Source organism: Anopheles merus, chromosome 2L, assembly GCF_017562075.2.
Source record: "Anopheles merus strain MAF chromosome 2L, AmerM5.1, whole genome shotgun sequence".
NCBI lineage: Eukaryota > Metazoa > Arthropoda > Insecta > Diptera > Culicidae > Anopheles > Anopheles merus.
The window spans coordinates 42,469,265-42,490,748 of record NC_054083.1 but is presented as its reverse complement, the minus strand read 5'-3'; the positions used below and the strand labels follow the sequence as shown (position 1 = coordinate 42,490,748).

The following is a 21,484-nucleotide window of genomic DNA, read 5'->3' as shown; positions in this document are numbered from 1 at the left end:
GTGAGGCGGCACGGGAAGGGCAGCCGATGGGTTCTATCGATCCAGGTACGAAACCCATTTGGGCTGATGTCACGCAAATTGGATTTCTACTACGGCGAGCGTGGCGGCTACTCACTTGTGGCACGGCATGGGGTTTTGAACGGTGGTGAAGCTTCCTAAAATGCGAGGGAAAACATTATTAATTAAATGAAACGCAGCTCCGGTGAAGCTGAAATTGGCTAGAATTAGAACGACACTCCATTTTTTTGAACAGAGAGTTGTATATGTTTAGTGTTTTTATAATTTAATTTTAGACAACCATTAAAATACATACAGCAAAACAGCGATATCGCAAATCGTCACTTAATGTTTTACAACTATAGCTTTTGAGCTTTAAGCCCCCTTAAAGCAAGCATCGTTACAGCAAACACTGGACACTTCTCAAATGATTCTTCGCCAACAACAATTAATCTGCTAAAGATCGTAAACTCTACGAACGAGCACAATTTGAATGTGACTGGCAGCAAATCAGTCTCCAACACCATCATCATCATCATCATCTCGCACCAAAGAACGCTCCGCCCCAAAGTCCCCAAAGTCAAACACAGGTCAAAAATGGTAAAGTTCTGCGAATACCGCTCTTTAACGGTACAATAAAAGCTTCGAAACATTAAGTGGACACGGCAAGGCAAACGGCCACGCCAACGTTGCCTTCCACTTGGCCGTTTTCTGCGCAACCTCTAGCTCTTTCTCTGCCTCTCCCTTTCTCTCTCTCTCTCTCTCTCTCTCTCTCTCTCTCCGAGGACGCGCCCCCAGGCCATCTCGAAGAAAATGGTAAAATTAATAGTTATTCAAATTGCAGCTTAAGAGCTCCGTTTGTTTACATTCACCCTTAATAAAAGGTTTATCACTCTAATCCCGAAAGCAAATACAGACACGCAAATGAGCGTCCTGTTCATGCTGCTACTGCTTCTGCTGTTTATTCTGCCTGCTGCTGGTGATGTTTTTGGCAGAATGTTTGTTCGAACGCAACCAAATTCCAGCAACTGGTCGGCAGCCATTGAAATGATAATGATAATGGCTTAAGTATTTAGCTCGTTCTCGACTGCCCCTCGACTCGCTCGGCTTCAGGGCTGCACTCTGGAGGGTTGTGAAATTAAATTATCTTCTTAAACATTCCAAAACAACAGCAATTATTGGAGGGGGCTCAGCGGGGCAAACGCATGAGGAAGGACAATGTACTAAGACAATCAGCAAGCCGAGTGGACGCTAGCAAGTACACCTAATTCTGTAAATGTGTTTCTTGTGAAGAGGTAGCATTTTTATACCACTCTGGCTCTGTGAAGAAGTCTCTGACCTGGAACAGTATGTATTTCCCTTTTAAATTTAAATGTGTATATTGATCAGTACACGACTCCATCTTAAAGCCCCAACGGTTGTAGTAGCCCAAGCTTATCGCTTTTATTTCCGATCCGAAGCCTACCGAAGCTGCTTGAAAAGCTTCACCACCACAACGGGGTACACTAATTAAATTCTTATCACGAACCGAAGGCAATTCAGCAGCATTAGCGCTTAATGGTGGCTTAATTGCAAAATTATTATTCGGCGCCAGCACACTTAGCGGACCTGTTTAAATTTTCATAACCATTCCAGGCTTGGAGGTTTTCGGGTTTCAAGCAAACCAAGCTCTTCGACCGAGCGGGACGCTGTCGATGCTGCCGGCGCGAACCGATGGCATCGTGACTCCATTTGCTCTTCCGCAAATTCCCCATCGACCTGTTCCCTTCCCATCGAACCTAGAACATTCATCTAGGACCATTCCAAGGGGTCACGTCACGGCCGACCCCACGGCACTGCTGGGAAAACCCGACCGATTCTCACGGATTCTCCTCCGAACGGTGGTTGTGTTGCAAAATTCATCATCCACAAACCACCGTCTCCAGCTCCAACGAAAACGGCTGCACTGTCTGTGCTATCTGTATCAACGAACCTCCATTTCTCGAGCTGAATTCTTTATCAGGCGGGCCGGTAAGCGGTGGATAAAATTTTAATTAATTTCTGTCCGTTTCCTGCCCACGATCGTTTAAAGCGAGGAGCGCGTGGGACGCCATTTTTTCTCATATTTTATTTCCCTTTCTCGTTCTCGGTGCACTGTTTCGTAAAACTATTGCCCCCGAGGAAACGGATATCTCTCGCAAGTGCTATACTGCCGGTCACGGAGCTGGACATTTTTATGTGAATTATCGCCCTCTGCGTGACACAAACACATGCGGTGTGCACTGTGTGTGTGTGCGACCTTTGAAAAGCGAGCTCGCGTACACCGAAGGTCGATCGTTGTGGTCGATGTGAGCGGAATTTTAAGCGCGGTTGCTAGCAATTCAAACAATACCCTCGCAATGCTACGCTTAAAGTTCCGCTCTGTTTGTGGCCGCGTTCGTTGGGAATGATGGTGGATGAAGATTAAACGAGTTTGCTTCGCATACTTAGAAGCTAATCAATTCTCTAAATAGCAAAGGTTTGAGCTGCATTTGCTGTGGCTGTTTACCCGCGCCGAGTGATTCCCGTTCATCCATCGCCAAAACTGCGCTGCTGGAATTCCGACCCTGCTTCTCCCGCTGCTTGACGCTTGCCGCTGGAAAGTGCCATTTCGCAGACAAACTTGTTACACTGATCAAGTAATAATTATGTTTCGGGGTGGGTACAGCTGGGTTGATTATTTTAATGAAGATTGGGTCGTTACGGAACGGTTACGGCAGGCTCGTTAACCTGCCAGTTGTTTATACATTTAGAGGTTATCAACTCTTCAGCAACTGCTCAGCACACTTAATGCTTGATGAAGCTGCTAAATTGAATGTTTAATTATAACGCGTCAACTCTGTGCAGGTAAAGCACACTTGAGTCCTCGTCAGTCGTCAGCACTACATTGCAAATTGATCTGAGCTCAACTCCAATCAATATCTTTATATATTTCATATTTTTATGGCGCTTCTAGGTACTAAGTAGTGTTCTTAGCCTTAAACTAAACCCTTATGTTTGATAAAGCAGCCTTGTTTGGTAAGAGCATTCTCCATAAACCTAGCTTATAACTTCACTTCATCTCTGGCTTTTTAATACATTTTCTATTTGTGCCCTTCACGATTCTAGTCAGTTTTTTGTATGGAGTTTGACAGTTGAAGGCTGAAATCAAGTCATCACTCCATACAAAACCACACATAAAACTAGCCTGCAATTTTAAGTCTAGATTATTCTAGCCTCAAAGCTAGAATTAGATTCGAGTACCTGCTCGAAAACACGGTGTTGTGTACAATTATCCCAAGGTGCATTAAAGAGATCAGGTGGTGGAATCTGGAATCAAAGTGTATGTAATCCAGGTGGTCTCATAGCATGTTTTTTATAGCCAAAATTGAATATCACTTTTTGGCAGGATGGGTGAAAACTTTTGTTCAAACAAGTTTTCTGGGGGCTTGACGAATACACAAAACAAAAATCAGCCTTCTAAATTCATACACCGTGGGATAAGCACACCAGTATATTATACTGACTTAGATAGCTGCTCAAAAACTGTTATATAATGCAAACAGCTGACAGGTTGACATTTTAGCATACCAACAGAAAACGGAAACGATCGTCCCTATAACTTTGTCCGAAATTTTCAATTAATTTCAAAGATTCAGCTATATATGAAGATACCTAAGGCAATCCAAGACATCAGGACTTGCGTAACAGAAGTCATGTCCCTTACCATATCCGCTGATAGTTCAGTTCTCAACTTACGTTCATGACTCAACTTAAAACCAACCTAAAACAAATATGTTAGGTGTATTACAGTAAAAACTCCTTCATTAGAGTACATAAAACAGTAACTTTCATCAAACTATAATCAGCCAACATGAATTATTTATAACTTTTTCCTCTTCAAATCAACTGGCCGTCACTTTGATATTCCAGCCAACGCTACCTTTTCGACTTCTACCTTTTCAAGTTCAAGCGACCAAACCAGATGGCCATAAAGCCTACTTCACCGTACCTACCGTATGTATGTGCGCCAAAACCTGTAGCGCCAAAAGTGAAACCGATCGTCACGCAAATATCCTCTCCGGGCCGGTTCGTTCAGTCACGCGACGCAAAACCTGCCAGCGAGCTGAACAATCGGTCTCACCGAACGCAACCGATCCTCCCGTAATAGGATATTGCGTCCTAAATTCACCCATTTCCGTACCCGTATAATGCTCACCCCTCAAAAAACACCTTCAATTTGGGTAGCCGGAAATTGTTTTCAGTGCGGTTGAACCATTTCCATCTACCGCTCGGGGAGGGGAAGGATGGTACACTTCGCTAATGTATGTGTGTTTGTGTATGTTTTTTTCTGATCTTTAGACACACACACACAGTGACTTTTGTTGTAATTGTTTGCTGAAGATTTTCCACCCGACCTGCTAAGCCTGTTTAGCGTTTCATTGTTTCCGTACCGTGTGTTTTTGGGCAGGAAATGAATGGCAGGAAATCGCAAAAAGCGTAACACGAAAAGCTACAGCAGCAACAGATACAAAACACCGCCAATGGAAATGAGCTCGCTGATGAACGAAATTAGGTGCCGGGAACAACGGAAGCCCCCATCGAGAAGGCACCATCAAATTAACTGTCATTCCAATTACAGCATTAACAGGGCACAAGTGAACGATTGTAGCCGTTGTTTCCGTTGCTCCGCGCGCTAAGCTTCGTTGCGCTGTCCAACGCTGTGCAACAGACGACGCCATCGCCGATGGGGAGGCAATTTCCTTTCCTTCGTTCGGCAAATTTAACAGCAAATAGCTGGTGCTCTGCTTTTCATCGCGGGCAATTGTTTCCGTTTTGACAGGGGTTTCCTTGCCAAGGGAGGAGGATTTAATGCCCGCTCAGTTTGATCGTCCCTAATTATTGTTCTCACACGCTTATTTGCTCTCTCTCTCTCTTTCATTGTATTTCTTACTCTTTACAGGTGCAATCTTCGAGCAGGGTACCGATGAGATACAGTCTGCGTTTAAGTTCGCGATGCTCAACCACAACCTCAACGTGACGGCCCGGCGGTTCGAGCTGCAGGCGTACGTTGACGTCATCAACACGGCCGATGCATTCAAGCTCTCCAAGCTGAGTGAGTATTGCGGGTGGAGTACATTCCACGAATGTTTCGCGTTTTCGTGTTTCACCTTTCAGTTACTCAGAATACATTAACAATAATTCAATTTCCTGTTACACCAGTTCCATCCTAAAGACAGTCAGGGTCCGTCTTGAACAACAGCGATGAAATTGAGCGGAAAGGAAACGCCGCCCTCCCAAAATTGGCGTGCTTTACGTTTCCGGGAAAATTCAATTCGCTTTTATTTGTGGCTGGAAAACACACCGCTGTTGGGACGCAAACAGCCACCAAGCTTGCACAATGGGAAGTAAATGTTTGGCGCGGGCAAACACAGAGCATGGTGATAATGTGTTCGATTCTAGCATAATTTTGAGTGCAAATTGACACAGAGCTTTTGGCATCAAGTTTTATTTTCAACGCGAGTCAGTGTGCGTCGAAAATAGTACAAAATGTTTGTGTGCATAGCTCGTAACGCTTGGAGCGTTAAACGGCACCAAACAAATACATGCATTTAATATCGACCACTAAGCAACAGCTAGAGCAGGCTGGCTTCACGCTTGGCACAGCTTCTCGCACTGAGGATGATGTTGATGAGCGGTGGAAAATCAACAATACTAATTTTGTTTGGAGTGATTCGCACAACCGCCCCACTGTGAGCGTGGAGCCTCACGCGCCACCTTTGTCTCTTTGCGTAATTTGTGTTCAGTGACGCGCAATCGGTATACCAACCTCTTTTCATCTTCATCATTCTTGTAAATGTACACACATATATTCGTCTTTATTTTGTGCCAGCAGGCTCATTACGCAAAAAGGATCCCCTCGAGCGAGCTGCGCGTTGCCAAGAATTTGACACAGTTGGTTACGGGTGGGAACCTTCTTCCAATTACACCACCACCGGCACCATTGAAACGGTTGACAGGGAAGCGCTTTCTTCCCGCGAAACAGGAGCTCCTACCGCTGTTGTCTTTGAAACCGTCACATTCGCAGCCCAAATATAGCATCCAATGCCATCGCCAAGTTCGCTAGCGAAAGACGGCACAATGAATCGAAGCAGCTAGCATTAGCGTTCTCATGTGTGCGCGCGCGCCCGCCAGCCTTAAGACGCTCAGCAAACAAAACAATAATAAATAATGAAAATATATGAGAATTTGGCGCTCTCTGTCGAGGGACGGGAACCCGTCAGGAAAGGCAGAGCCATCGGCGGAAGGCGTGTTACGTGTGGCAATGTTTAGCCAAAAGGCGCGGGTAAATAAATTTAATTCTTCAATTTCTGTCTTGCGTTTGCGTGGATGTGTGTGTGTGTGTGTGTTTGGAAGCGTAACGCAACCGGCCGAGCAAGGCACGAAAAAGGAGTAACAACAACACACTTTACGTACGTGCGTACATACGTACGACGGAGGACATTTTATGACAATGAAAATATCCGATACCGTGGTGTGGGCTATGTGCTGTGCCGCAAACGCCGTGGAGTTGGTGGAAAAGAGAACGAAATTGAATTAAGGCCTCTCATGTTTTGCATTAATTGAATAACAAGCGCACGAAGGAAGGATTCGGACGGTTTGCCGAGCAAACGCAATTAGGGAGAGTTGTGTCGAATTCTTTTGTTTTATTTCAAGGCTATGGTGCGATCAAAAGAGTTAAAATTTTAATTTCTCCTATTGTATATTTTTATACATTTCACGACTGAGCTCTTGGTGTACCAGACCATAGCAGTACATTGTATAGACAACCGTTTCAATAATAACATCAACTCCTTCAACCAGATCCTGGCATCGATGCTGTTGCTCCTACATTATAATTCAATAACACTCCCATGCAATATCATCAACATCTTTGCATAAACATATACCTTAACCAGCCTACGGCATGATGATCTCGCTAATCAAACTGCCAAATTACGCACAGCCGTCAATTCGATAAAATCGATCCAATCGGCAGCACTGGGTGGAAGCCGCCCGGGAGACATCCAATATGGTTTCATCAGTACGTTATGTGGTGTGATGGTGGCTTTTTGATGTTGTTGATGATATTGTCGACAGCTTCCATCGCTTCCAGAATACGGCAACGGAATATATGGGTGAGAGAAACGCGATTGTGATAATAAGATTATGTTTTACCACTGCAGCTCGTACAACGAGTTTCTAACATTCTGAGAATGTCCCACGAAAACACATCTCCACACGTCATTCGATCTTTGTGATCAATGACGATGATGGAAGTAGGTTGATGATCACAACAATTCTGCGTACGGGGAAAATACCTCATTTGAGACTATGTTGGCATAATAATTCAATTTGTCATACAACATTACTCTCTCGCTCTCTCTCTCGCTCTATCTCCCTATATCCCGGTATGCTTATAACTCTGGCACCTGAGACTCCGGAAACTTATCCACCCGAAAGAAATGCTCCAACCTATCACAAGAACCCATTTCATTTTATGTTTTCCACGTTGTTTCATTTACTCACGCATCAAAATGTATCTTCAGCTAACTTTTGATCAGCCTTGACTGCCTCAGCCCACTGAAGCTGGGGAGGTAAATTGATCAACCGTCTACTAACACTTCGTATCATTCCCTTTCGCCACAGTTTGCAATCAATTTTCGCGCGGCGTGTTCGCAATGCTCGGAGCCGTCTCGCCGGATTCCTTCGACACGCTGCACTCGTACAGCAACACCTTCCAGATGCCGTTCGTGACGCCCTGGTTCCCGGAGAAGGTCCTCACGCCCTCGTCCGGCTTTCTCGACTTTGCCATCAGCATGCGGCCCGACTACTACCAGGCCATCATCGATACGGTGCGCTACTATGGCTGGGATCGGATCATCTACATGTACGACTCGCATGACGGTAAGTGCCTCGGTGAATGTGGCTGGGGTGATTGGGGAAACATTTCTTGCCCGGGGGCATCGACAACTGCACTGGATCATTGGAGCCGTCGTTCGTCAGAAGGGGAAGGAACGTGTCAATCGCGTTGGGTTGATATTTTTCGCCACGATTAGACTTTTCGTACCGTATTATGTGGAACCTTGTCGCAGAAAATACTCCGGAAGGAATTTATAGGATTAACAATTTCACACGTACCATCCATTCACCGGCGATGGTTTTGAAGGTGGAGTAGGGAAAGCTTAGGGAAATTCCAATACGTGACGGTGATGTTCTGATGAAGAATTGATGCTAGTATGTGGATTCACTCAACTGTTTGGAACGTCAAGTCACACATCCACCATATTACACTAAATAAACGATTGAACATATTTAGAGAAAATCAATCTGCAGTAATTCTTCCTTTTCATACTCAATCCTAATTCCTTTGGCAAAACAAGTCATGTTTATTGTTTGTCTGGGCATTGAAAACACAGTTTTCCTAGTACTAAACGATCCAAAAACTCGATAGCTTTAGCAGCCAAAAGAATCCTTATGGAGAAGTATCTTCACTCTCTGAACAGTAGCTCTAAAGTAGTCCTTATTGACCAGCATTGTCTTATGAAGTGAAGCAGCCAATCAAAACCCTTCTCTCTAACATCTACCATCCAAAGCACGCAAAGCGAAGCATCTAGACGAGAAAACAAGAGTTTGTTGTGGATAGCCCTTTTAACTTTAGCTATCAGCAATAGACAACAACACGTTTTGTTCACGAACACAGTCAAAATAAAGTGATCTCCAAAAAAAAAACCCTCTTTTTAGGAACAACATCTTTTGCATAGTAGACATGAGACCTGATTCAGTTCATTGTGCATGCATGATGATAGTAAAAGGAATCCAAGGAGAGAAATATGAACCAAAAGATTAAATGGAAATTTGTTGCTTACATTGCTCTTCGCAGGAACTGCATGTTGTGTGTATTTTACTGTTGTTTTACTAAGAAAATCAATTCCAATCTTCAATCAAAACTCCCAATCGTTATCCTACAAAGCATTATTTGCAGTTTGTGCATACACATCTTAACACCATAACGTTTAGAGTTTGATTCATCGCCACTTCTCCGAACTGATAGTGCAGAAGTACATATCACAAATGCTCCATGTTACTCAATGCACGTGCTATGCGCACGTTGTATCATATGGAGCTAATATTTTCTTCATCATCATCAACCACCGTCTCCGTATGGTTTTGCTCTCCGCTTCATTGATATCTTATTTTATTCATGTCATGTGCAGCCTTTCTCAACACACCACACAGCCAAAGACAAAGCGGCAGTGCTCGTAGACTCAGAGACTGCCCTATCTAAATAAGCTCTTCCTTCAGCAGAACTGCATCCAGCAGCTGGATTTGCACCCCTCCCGATTTGCACCAATTGCAATCGAACGAAACCACTCAATGGAGCAACTTTCAATCGACTCCTGCATAACTTCACCGAGGACGGAGGGGTGGGGGGGGGAGGGGTGGAGGGGAGGCTAAGTTTTCCTGCGCTAAAACCACACCAAAAGCCTTAAAAATACATGCTGCTCAATAAATATTCTCTAATACCTTCAGCAAAAAGCGATCAAACTACGGCCGTCCGTACTCCCGTACCCACCGCCCGCACTCGCATAACTTTTGCCGAACAATCAACAAACCCGCCCGCAACCGAGCGGTACCACACCCCAGCACCGACGAAAGTTTATTTTCCCATTTCCCGGAAGGTGCGTTGCGTGCGGCAGGGTGAAATCCATTGAGAGAAGCAAATAATTGTTTCATCATTTCACTGCCCCCCCGGAACTAGCTTTGCCAGTATCGATCGGGCCAGTAAAATCGGGGCTCCGGATAAAGGTGCCAGAACGCTAACGGGTGCAATTATTTGTTCACGATGCCAGCAAGTTTCACTCGGAATGCTTTCAGTTTACATCACAATTTGGAGAACATTTGGTTAATTCGCTCGTGATGCGTTTTCGCCCACCCATTACGTACTGTGGGAAGAAGATCGACGATTGATTGGAACAATTGGTTGGTTGAAATTGCTTATTTTAGCTCGATTTAATTGCGAATGATATCCGACGTTACTGTGCTACATTCCGGTGCAAATATTATGACTCGCGAGACTGATAGAATATGTCTGACGTGCAAACGCAAGTGGAAATGAAATCCCAGCCCGCACCAGAAGCTGCAATCCGGTACGAAGGGAAAAAGAAACGTTCCTCGCCTGGTGAGGACAGGCTTCGAGATGGGTGCATAATTTTCTTGCAATTGCCAAGCGTGCTGCCTTTTTCCTGCCACTGCAACGACCCAGTTAAGCCCGTCGCTCGGAACACTGGTGCCACAACCTGGGATAGGACATCGGGGGAAAAAAATGGTAGGGATGGCCGTTCATCAACCCCACCCTTTTCTGCAGCTTGTTCACGGATTTAATATTCTACGAAACTCGCTTCGCCAACTCATCACGGTTTACTGCAATTTCGTCCCCGCCCTTTGCGTTGTTCCCGGTGCACACCGAAGTTTGCAAGTCTTCCGTCAGTCGACAAATTTCATTTCCCCTGTCGAAAGTGGGAAAGCGCTGCTGGAGAAGGTGCTGTTGGTGGAAGATAGAAGCGGTCCTGCTGCAGCAGGAAATGCCACTGCGCCGGGAAACACGGTCCCGGAAGAGGCAGAACGTCGTTTTCCGTCGTTCCGATTGCTGCCGTTGCCTGCGCTTGTACCGAGTTGCGTTGCGCTTTGCAGCAGGATAAAATCACTGCACTTCGCCTCCTCGCGTACGCCCTCGCCCTCGGTGCGTACATTTTAAGTAGGAATGTTTTTGTGTGCTTTCTTGTTCACGCTCCGCTCCAGACGAACTTTGCCTTGCTGCGTGTGCTGCGCTGGTGCGGGCAGGGTGATAAAACTTTTAAATTCCCCCGCGCGCCAGAAAGCGGCACAAGCAACGCTTCAATGTGTGCTGGTCAGGTTGGATATTTTTGCATAACTTAAGGTGTGGAGTAGCAGACAACAACAAAAAATACAACTGGTGAACAAAATACTTAACAACGAATACCTCGTACAAAAAGCCTCGTGATTCTTCTGCTCACTTGTTTCGTTGCTTTCAAGGCTTTGTTTTTTTTTTTTTTTTTTTGGTGAAGCATTTTTCTCGCAGCACTAAACGGGCTTGATTCTTGTTTGAATTGCCAACCACAAAAAATGACCATCCATCCTCGAGCGATAAGTTTCCGCGGGATCATTCCAGGCTCAGCTGTGTTGATCCACTTCTATCTCTCCCTCTCTCTCTCTCTCTGCACTTTCCATGCGCGCACACTAACAAAAAAACTCGAATAAAATTTATTGCAGCTGCATATCCTCGTTGGCCAAGTTCAGTCGTTCCAAGGCCCCAAACGCAAAAGTCATCCAGCAGCGGCTGAATTCAGCATAAAGAATGGCAAAACAAAAAAAGATCACACCACCACCACGGCAGAAAGATCTTTAATAAAAACCCCTCCAAGTGTAAAGTATTTTTTCATTCGCGCTCGCGGAAGCAAAAAAGGATTGCAAGCGAAGGGAGCATGCTACAAATGTTAAAACTACAGCTATGGAGCCCGGGTGCTTTTATCCGTTTGTTTGTGTTGTTGTTGTGTTTTGCTACTCATTCGCGGCGTAGCACTCTCAAGGACTCAAGGCGCGAGCGCAGCCTACCCAGCGAGCCGGGATTGTTAGACTTGGCACGAGATGAAAAGAAAACACGGCCCAAGAACAAATGCAAACATTAATGCGCGCACCGAACCGGGCAGGACCGTGGCAAAGTGCAGTGCACTGTTGCTTCGCTGGGTGGAAGAAACTGCGGGCATACGACACTTGCTTGCCCAGGTGTATTTGTGCGTCCGTGCGTGTGTGTGTGTGTGTGTCATATACGCCGTAGTAGCGGCGCGCTTTACATTTCCAGTTCCGGCGTTGGTTTCTTTGTGTTTGTGCTTGGTCTTGCCTTTAGCTTGCGCGAAACCGTGCCGAGCATTTAACACAAATGGCATTAACACAGGGTGATACACTCATCCTCACCCGCGGGCCCGCATTCATCTGCATCCACTTGCCTGCTACAATGAGTGTAATGCTGAGTGTTGAAAGGATGCTCTATAGTGTCTCTTTCTGCAAAAGCTCTTCATGCATGAGCCTTTTGATGCTGTCAAGTCGCTAGTGTGATGACTTTTGAAGTGATGACAGTCACCAGTTGGTACACGAACATTTTAGCGTAAGGAATGCATAAATTACGTTTAACGGGGAGGGGCGGGGGAGCTGTCGGAGGAGAATTGAAGGGAAATGTATGCTTGGGGAGTGATAGTGATTAACGCTTCAGCAGAAACAATGCGTAGATGAGGACTTATAGGAGATACAGCGTAGTCGTAAATGCTGGCGCTAAACAGGTTTACTACCGTGCTTTCTGACAGGAATTAATTGGATAATGAACAACAAGTAAGATACAATTGTACTCTGTGCTGTAAGGTTATACGTTCAACTAGTGTTGGATTAATCTAATTCATCTTTGAAATGATCCAATGAATCTGAGTCCCGGTTGCATAGATTCGTGAATCTCAAAACTTCATTCATCAAAATTCTTGTATCATTAGAAATGAATCTCAAAACACATATGAATCTCGAAAGATTCATGAATTTAAAACGATTTACATCTCTAGGGTTTCTTGAAGCTCATGCGATTCATACATCTCCAAAAATTCATAGAGCTTGAGGTTTTACAGGCTTTCGGGACTTCTTGGCAAGTCCATGCAGCCGGATAGTTTGTTTTGCTACGGGGCGACGGTGCACGCGCGGCTTAAAGCCACGACGGGTTAAAGACGTTGTTTAAGTTGTTGAGGATGTTGTTTGGTGAGATCGCGCAAATTAACTATTTTGCAAATTCTAACTATCTCTAAAGACTCATGAATCCCTGAGGATATACGAATTTTATTGGACTTATTAATCTTTTAGATTCATGAATCTTTGGAGAAGAAGAAAAAGAAGAATCTTTAGATTCATGAAACTTTGAAGAGTCGATTCAAGATTTGAATCACTCATCACTGAATATTCAAATGAATGAATCTCATCGAAACAGTCATGAAACCCGACACTACTTACAACTATAAATAAACGACTAGAGTTATGTTCAATGCCAAACCTAAGGGTTACTTATTGGTGCTTTGCGAGATTAAATTGAGAGATTCATTGTCTAGGTTCGACTCTAGTCTATCCTCTTGTGAGTTGCCACACTGAATTGTTTGGATTTGGTACGATGACTATGTTCTTTATATTGTGGTGATATGAAATCTTCTAACTACCCAAAAGAATAATGTGGCTTGAATTTGTGTAGTTACTTGGAGTTTATTTCTTCTATGTTAACTCGGGCAGCGTTTCCTCTTAGATCGGACTTTTGTTAATCATCCTAAACCTCAACTTATCCTTAATTTATACTCACTCGTTCGCGCCAAAATTCCTTAATCCTATTCCTCATTGGCTAATCCTAATTATCGCCTATTTTACTATTTCCTATTTCCTATCTTATGCTATTCTATTCTAACCTACGTGTAACCTTAATTGTAGATGTATGTGTGTAAATATATATATGCATAATAAAAATCTAACTATGTGTATGTGTGTAAGTGTATATGTGTATAATTTAAACCTAGCTAGCTATAATTATTCTGCGCGCGTTTTGCCTATCTTGCAGGCGCTACACCTCCCCCCTTTAGAAATGAAAAGCGTATGCTTTTCATCCCTTAATTAATCTATTTTTATGCACTGTACTTAGTTTGTTTGTATTTGTATTCTTTATTGTACAGTTAACATTATCTAACTTTACTACTATGTACGGTCCTAAGTATATCGGATCTAATTTTTTTCTATTTTCGTTTTTTAGATAAACCGCATCTCCTATTTTTAAGATAAGGGGGTTTACATTACTATTTGCTCTAATCTGTCTTCTTTCTTTTTGCTCAATTAAATTTTACGCGCTATTTCGTTTGATTTTTGCAATTTGAATTTAATTTCATTAAAATATGCATCATAATTGTATACTGGTTCAATATTACCATGGCATAAATCTTGGGGAAGAATTGCTTTTTTTTCCAAATATTAATTCGTATGGGCTATAGTTCGTATCTGTATGAGGTGTTGTGTTATAATTAAATTCGTAAAATTTTAGCCAATCATCCCAATTGTCACCATGCTCATTTGTAAATGCTCTTAAGTATTCATTGAGTGTTCTGTGGTTTCTTTCCAAGGAACCTATGGTTTCTGGGTGATAGGCAGTGGCAAAAGTCTGCTTGATCCCCAGCAACTCCGCTACCTTTTTTAATACCTCGTTATTGTATTCAAGGCCTTGATCCGATTTCATCTCAAGAAACCTCCCGTATTTTAATATGCAGTTCTCAACCATGGCCCTAGCTATCGTGTTCGCTTCTTTATTTTCTGTTGGAATAAGAACAATGTATTTCGAGAGTTCACATTGCATTGTAACGATGTATCTATGATTTTTATTGGTTTTCGGCAAGGGACCCACTGTGTCTATACAGACTACTTCGAAAGGCTTTAAAGGTGTAGTCGTAACAGCACTTTTTTCTTTTGTATGTCTTACGATTTTGTTCACTTTGCATACTTTGCAGCCTCTAACGTAATTTTTAATTTCTTCCTTCATATTCTTCCATTTATATTTTTCTCTAATTTTGAGGTATAATCGATACTGTCCGACATGTCCTCCCGAAGGTGACATGTGATAGTTTTCTAAAATATTTGCTATTTCCTCCTTTTTTGAAATCCATTTTGGTGGAATAAAAGCAATGATCTCTAAACCGGAAATGGCATTATCTGCGATTTCCTTTATGGTGTAAAAAGAGTATTGCCTGAATAGGGGATCTTCTAATGAAATTGCAATTTTGTCACGATTGTATTCTTTTGCTATTTGTTGTACTTTTAGAAGAGCAGACTCTAGCGCCTGACTTCCATCTTCATAACAATGAATTGTTGTATTTCCTAACTCCTTGTTGTAATTATTATTGAAAACTGTTATTTTGATTTTGCCATATTCTGTTTTTGACAGGATTTTCAAAAGTTTGTTTACTTCTGTTGGGTTTTCTGTTTGCCAAAGTGTAGGTTTAGTTATGGAATCTTTTTCATCTTCGTTTAATTCTGGAGGAGGCTTGAAATTGTTCAGTCTTGTCATTGCTCTTGTTTTCACTGCTAGTAGTGATTTATCATTTGTTTCGTTTGCATTATTCTTTTGCATAAGCTTCAACTTGTCTGAATCAATGACAATTCTCGATAGTGCGTCAGCTCCTGTGTTCGTTTTTCCTTGCACAAATTCCACTTCAAAATCAAATTCCTCCAGGTCTAACCTCATGCGTGTTAGTTTTGAAGTAGGATTTTTCATGTTGAATAGATATACCAATGGTCTGTGGTCGGTTCGTACTTTAAACTTTTTTCCAAAAATATAAGGTTTGAAATAATTTACTGCCCAATGTATTGCTGTTAGCTCTTTTTCTATAGTCGGTTTAGATTTCTCTCCTTTAGTAAAACTTTTACTCGCGTATGCAATAGGTAGGTCATTACCATCTGTTTTCTGCGATAAGATAGCGCCACATGCTACATCGGACGCATCAGTAGTAATGATAAACTCTTTCTCAAAGTTTGGGTACTGTAATATAGTAGGTGATACAAGGCTTCTTCTAAGAGTGTCGAAAGCATGCTGACATTCATTAGACCACGTGAATGTAGCTCCTTTCTTTAGTAAATTATTTAACGGTCTTACCAATTCAGCAAAATTTTTAACGAACTTGCGATAGTAATTGCAGAACGCTACAAACCTTCTAACTTCATCCACATTTATTGGTACTGGGTATTTTTTTATCGTTTCGAACTTGGACTCATCGGGATATATGCCTTTATCTGTTATTTTGTGACCTAAATAGGTTACATTGTTTTGGAAAATTTACATTTCTCTGGATTTAGCTTCAAGTTATAATTTCTTAGCCTGTTAAATACTTTCATTAAGTTTTCTAGATGATGTTGCATTGTGCAACCCGTTATAATAATATCATCTATGTAAACAAAAGCACTCTCCGGAGTAAGTCCCGCCATTGCTATCGTTATCATCCGTTGAAAGCTATTAGGGCTTATATTCAGCCCAAAAGGGAGTCTTGTAAATTGATAATGGCCTGAAGAAGTTGAGAAAGCAGTATATTTTCTAGAGTTCTTGTGTAAAGGTATCTGGTGAAACCCGGACATAAGGTCCAAAGTAGTAAAATATTTTGCTCTTCCTAATTGGTCTAATATATCATCGATTCTAGGTAGTGGGAACTTATCAGGCATTATTTTTTTATTCAACTGCCTGTAGTCTACTACCAATCTCCATTTTTTTTCGTTATCTCCAGATTTTTTTGGTACCAATAAAATTGGTGAATTATATGGAGAAACCGAATGCTCTATTATGTTATTTTTAAGCATTTTATCAACCTGATTTTTTATCTCGTCACTTTGAGAATATATTTGCTTATAATTCGGAATGTAACATGGTACGTTATCTTTCAATTGTATCGATTGCTCGTAAAAATTATTAATTGGGATTTGATCATTATCGGTGCAGAAAATATCGTGGTACTCGGATAATATTTTTTCTAAATGAGGGATTATATATTTAGGAACATTCTGACTATCGATTTTGCTCAATAATGTTTTTATTTTAGATTCATTTGCTTTAGTGCTTTTAAATTTTAAATTTTTCTGAATATAATTTTTCAGCGGGTCAATCTGTGGTTTAAATGAATCTTTTTCAATATACACATTGCTTTCAGTGGTGTTTACAAATTTTACATATTGGTTTTGTTTTGATACCACAGAGTTGCCACAAAATACTCCTGGTAATATTTCGCTCGCAAGGACAATAGAGTCTTCAACGAGGTCGGGCAAATTTATCTTTCGGATAACCTCACTGCGTAGAGGCAATATGAAACCATCATTGATACTATCTTCAATAGGGTGGCTGATTGTAACACCGTAACAATTGAAATTTAAAAGCCAGTGCTCATAATCTATAACACATCTATGTTTAGTGAAAAAATCTCTTCCCAAATACCATCCGCTGTGATATCTATTTCTGCAGGAATGATATGAAAAGTGTGGTTAATAGAAGCATTTCCGAATGTTATATTAGTGCTAGTAGTTGCTAATGTTGATACCGATTCGGTTGTTATGCCTGTTAAGTTTATCCTATTTTGCGCGTAGACTTGCTGTGTTGGTTTTATTTTATCAACTTTGAACAATGACACGTCTGCTCCCGTGTCGATAATTAATATGCTTATTTCACCCATTGCCATTTCTACTTTAATTTTGATAAAGTTATTAGCATTTAAGTTTATCGCTAATGTTGACCATCGTTTGTAGGTTGAATGATTTCTTCTAACGCCTGTGGTACCCCTAAAAAATGTTCCTCTTCTGCAGCTTGTGTATTGTAGACTCTACGAGTATTTGTATTTGGAAATTGTTTTCTGAAAGAGTTATTAGAATATCTTTGGTTTTGGAATCTGTTGCTAGTTGCCTGATTATTACCAAGAGGAGATCTATTGGAAAACCATCTATTATTTGTGTTTGGCTGGAATCTATTGTATGTGTTCGGCGGGTATTTATTACGAACGAATTTTCTATTGTCATAGTAGTTTCTGTTGAAGGCTAATATTTGTGAACCGTTGCTATTCCTTTCGTTTTCTAATACTTTCTCTGAAGCATCTGAAACAGATGCGAATTGACCTGCTTTTAAAACAATTTTTGTTTCCTGATTATGAACTTTTTCAATCAGAGCATTAATCCCATGCTTTAATGACATGTCATTTGCAACTTTTTCGGGAATGTGCAACTGCAAATAAACGTTTTTTAATTTTGTGCTGAGTAATTCAACCTCATCACAAGAGCTTTAGTATCCGTCTGGCGAATAGATTTCAATTGACTTATTATTTTATCTGGATTAAGTTTTTCTTGACATCTGGACCGTATATCATTTATTAACGAGTCAAAATCGTCAATATTAGGCGGCAGTCCTAAACGCGCCTTTCCTATCAATCTTGTTTTTAAAAATTTTACCAACATTTGTGGATTTTTTGGACATAATTCCTTTAATAAATTTGAAGAGTCCACAAAATTTTCCAAACCATCTGTATTGCCATCGTATATTTGCACCAAAGCGGTGGCTGTTTTGATATCGAAAGTTTCCATTTTGTTTTGATTCCAACGGTTGAACACGATAGCTAGTTTTGCCAAAGTTTTAAACTTAACTTGAATTTTGTTTGTTTGATGAAATTGTATGCGCGATTGGATATTGGCGTATATGTCACTCGCTTCCTTCAAAATTCGTTTTAGCTCTGAAACGGGTTCAGTTTCCTGAATTGAATCTAGGTAATACTTGATCTTATCAAAACAAAACTTAGCGGAACCGCTGTAATGATCAAGCAAACATCTGCGAAACTTTCTATCACACGATAATTTTTTTTCAATATTTTTAAGCCTTATAGTATTTTGATTAATTTTTAAGAGCATTGAATGAGATGTGATCGAGATGTTTTGCTATATATATAGTAATTATATATATATATATATATATATATATATATATTATGTATTATATATTATATATATATATATTTTTTTTTTTTATTTAATTTTTTTTTTGATACCCAGATAATGGTAATATTACTTTTTTTTTATTTAATTATTTTTTTTTTTATTTTTTTTTAACCCAATGGTAACTCCCCCAATAGTATGTGCATATTGTAATGGAAAATGGTAATATTGTACGTTTCATAAAAAAGAATTTAATTGAGCAATTACAAAAAATATTTAAATGAGTAAATTGCAACTATATTGAGTGTGTAGCCTACCTTACTTTCTCTCTTTTTTTTTTTTCGCTTGATCCTTACTCCGTGTACCGCTGCCCGATCGATAAGTATAGCGTTATCTCGCTTTATCCACTGCAAATCGCTGCTCGTTCTCTCACAGCACACTGCTGCACCGTCGCTCCTATCCACTGCAAATCGCTGCTCGCTCTCTCACAGTTCACTGCTTCGCCGTCGCTTCTTCCTTCTTCTCGCAACAACGTTATGTCTCTCTCGTGCAAACGACACTTGGTCACTTGTCGCAAAAGGTCATGCCGGTTCAAACTGTGATGCTTATCGCCGATGGTACGAAATGTGGCTTACTCGTACGTGCGATAATCTTGTCCGATCGAGGTCACTGCACTTAGATCACTTTACGCACGGTCCCGTTAACTATCGCTGCTCTTTTTTTTTTTTTTTTTTTAACACCGAATGTTTGTTAGCATTCATTTAACTTTTCCTGGCCACTTTTTTTTATAACCGGGATACACTCTCTCTTTCACTGCGCCTTGGTTCGTTGACGATACCCGACAGGAGTTTTTGTGCAATTTGCGTGATTTTGCAGGAAACCCTTATATTTTATCACTGCGTTTGAATAACGATAGTTCGAATTATCGTACAATTGTAGCGTTGCGCTTCACTCTCGTCTTTACTCTCTCACTCTTTCACGCTAAACATCAACGCAGATACTAGAATATTCTTCTGACCGGAAGGAATATTACGCACTCGCGAATTAACTTCGTATTTACGCGAGTTTTTTTTTTTTTTTTTTTTTTTTTTTTTGCATCACAGTTTCACACTTGTCACGGTCGCCATGTGGTGATATGAAATCTTCTAACTACCCAAAAGAATAATGTGGCTTGAATTTGTGTAGTTACTTGGAGTTTATTTCTTCTATGTTAACTCGGGCAGCGTTTCCTCTTAGATCGGACTTTTGTTAATCATCCTAAACCTCAACTTATCCTTAATTTATACTCACTCGTTCGCGCCAAAATTCCTTAATCCTATTCCTCATTGGCTAATCCTAATTATCGCCTATTTTACTATTTCCTATTTCCTATCTTATGCTATTCTATTCTAACCTACGTGTAACCTTAATTGTAGATGTATGTGTGTAAATATATATATGCATAATAAAAATCTAACTATGTGTATGTGTGTAAGTGTATATGTGTATAATTTAAACCTAGCTAGCTATAATTATTCTGCGCGCGTTTTGCCTATCTTGCAGGCGCTACAATATCATTATATTATACCGTTCCATCTTATTATAGCAACAGGAGCTACAACATAAACTACCTTCAATACAGAAAACCATAAAATCTGCGATCAATAACACATTCTGTCCTTATAAAAGTCAATACAATGTCTGCCACATTCATCTTTCCGATGATAAAAGTTTCCTGCAATCGTTCTTTTGTTTCGTTTTTTTGTGAAACTATAGACAAAACACGCTTCCCAGAATCAATGTCGGGATTGAAACGTTAAGACACAAAAGCGATATTCCATTGATAACGCACCAGTTGCTGTGAAAAAAATCGCCCCGATGCTGTAGCATACATTCCATAAATCCTCACTTGCCACAACTACCCCGAAACGAGTCAGTCAATCCGGTGTTACGATGAGTGTTTCGCTGATAGTACTTCCCAGTACCGGTGGGACGGCAGACCATCATTTTGCAATATTTATAGTAGTTTTATGTAAAACATATCACTGCCATGATTTATGTACCACCCCAAAACATTGTTAGGAGCTGACTGCTTTCCCCCCCCCCCAAAACCCAGGGGGAAAACTCTCTCTCTCTCTCTCTCTCTCTCTCTCTCTCTCTCTCTCTCTCTCTCTCTCTCTCTCTCTTTCTTTCAATAAACGAAAAAGCTACCACACAACGGTGGTGACCCTTTAGTGGGGAAGGAAAAATCGCGCGTAATGAAAACACGTCCCCGCACTTTATGACACAGCAAGATCATCGGTGGCTGATAGAGTCCAATTTCTACAAATTGTGTGACGGCCTACATTCTACCGTATGCGGCTGTTTGTGCGTCAGTGTGTTGGTGTGAAGCTCTACTCTATCTGGTTTACCCGGAAGTGCTTAATATCATAACTTTTATTGCTCCGCTCCGTTTGCCGATAAGACCGGGAGAGGGTTCCACGTCACCATCACTCACGTCACGTTTCTGGCGTAAGCAGCGAGCGGCTCGAGGTGTAGAATTATGCAAATTTTTACACCAGCCTAATCTTGCCACACCCATAACTCACGCCCGTGAGGTGGCTTCACTGTGGCGGTGCTTGAAAAGAGAAAACTAACGTTCTGATAAGCCCAAATAGCGCAGTACCAACCGGTTTGCTGGTTGGCTGTTGCTTCATCCTCTGACATTAGCGGCAGAATAAATCATCGTTAAATTGATTCATCTTCACGTAGCGCGTCTTGGGCTGTCTTATTTGCGCACCATAACATGCGTACCTTTACCTTGCAAACACCGTTCCGGAGGATGTTCTAAGGCAAACACATTTTCCGCTAAACGCTTCCGTGATGAGTGCGCACAAGTGAAGCATTAAGTTTTCTACGCAAAACTCTTTTATTCACAGCACACCGACAGCACGCTTTC

General features: G+C 41.3%; 1 protein-coding gene across 9 annotated transcripts in view; it reads left to right on the top strand.

Moving 5' to 3' along the window:
• The window catches only part of LOC121592488 (glutamate receptor 1-like), a 65,466-nt gene that overhangs the window by 15,287 nt on the left and 28,695 nt on the right, over positions 1–21,484 (top strand). For all 9 annotated transcript variants that reach the window (XM_041913981.1, XM_041913977.1, XM_041913978.1 and 6 more), the window contains exons 3-4: positions 4,958–5,110; positions 7,684–7,941. In XM_041913981.1, coding sequence (XP_041769915.1) covers positions 4,958–5,110; positions 7,684–7,941 — 411 coding nt within the window. The remainder of the gene's footprint in view (positions 1–4,957; positions 5,111–7,683; positions 7,942–21,484) is intronic.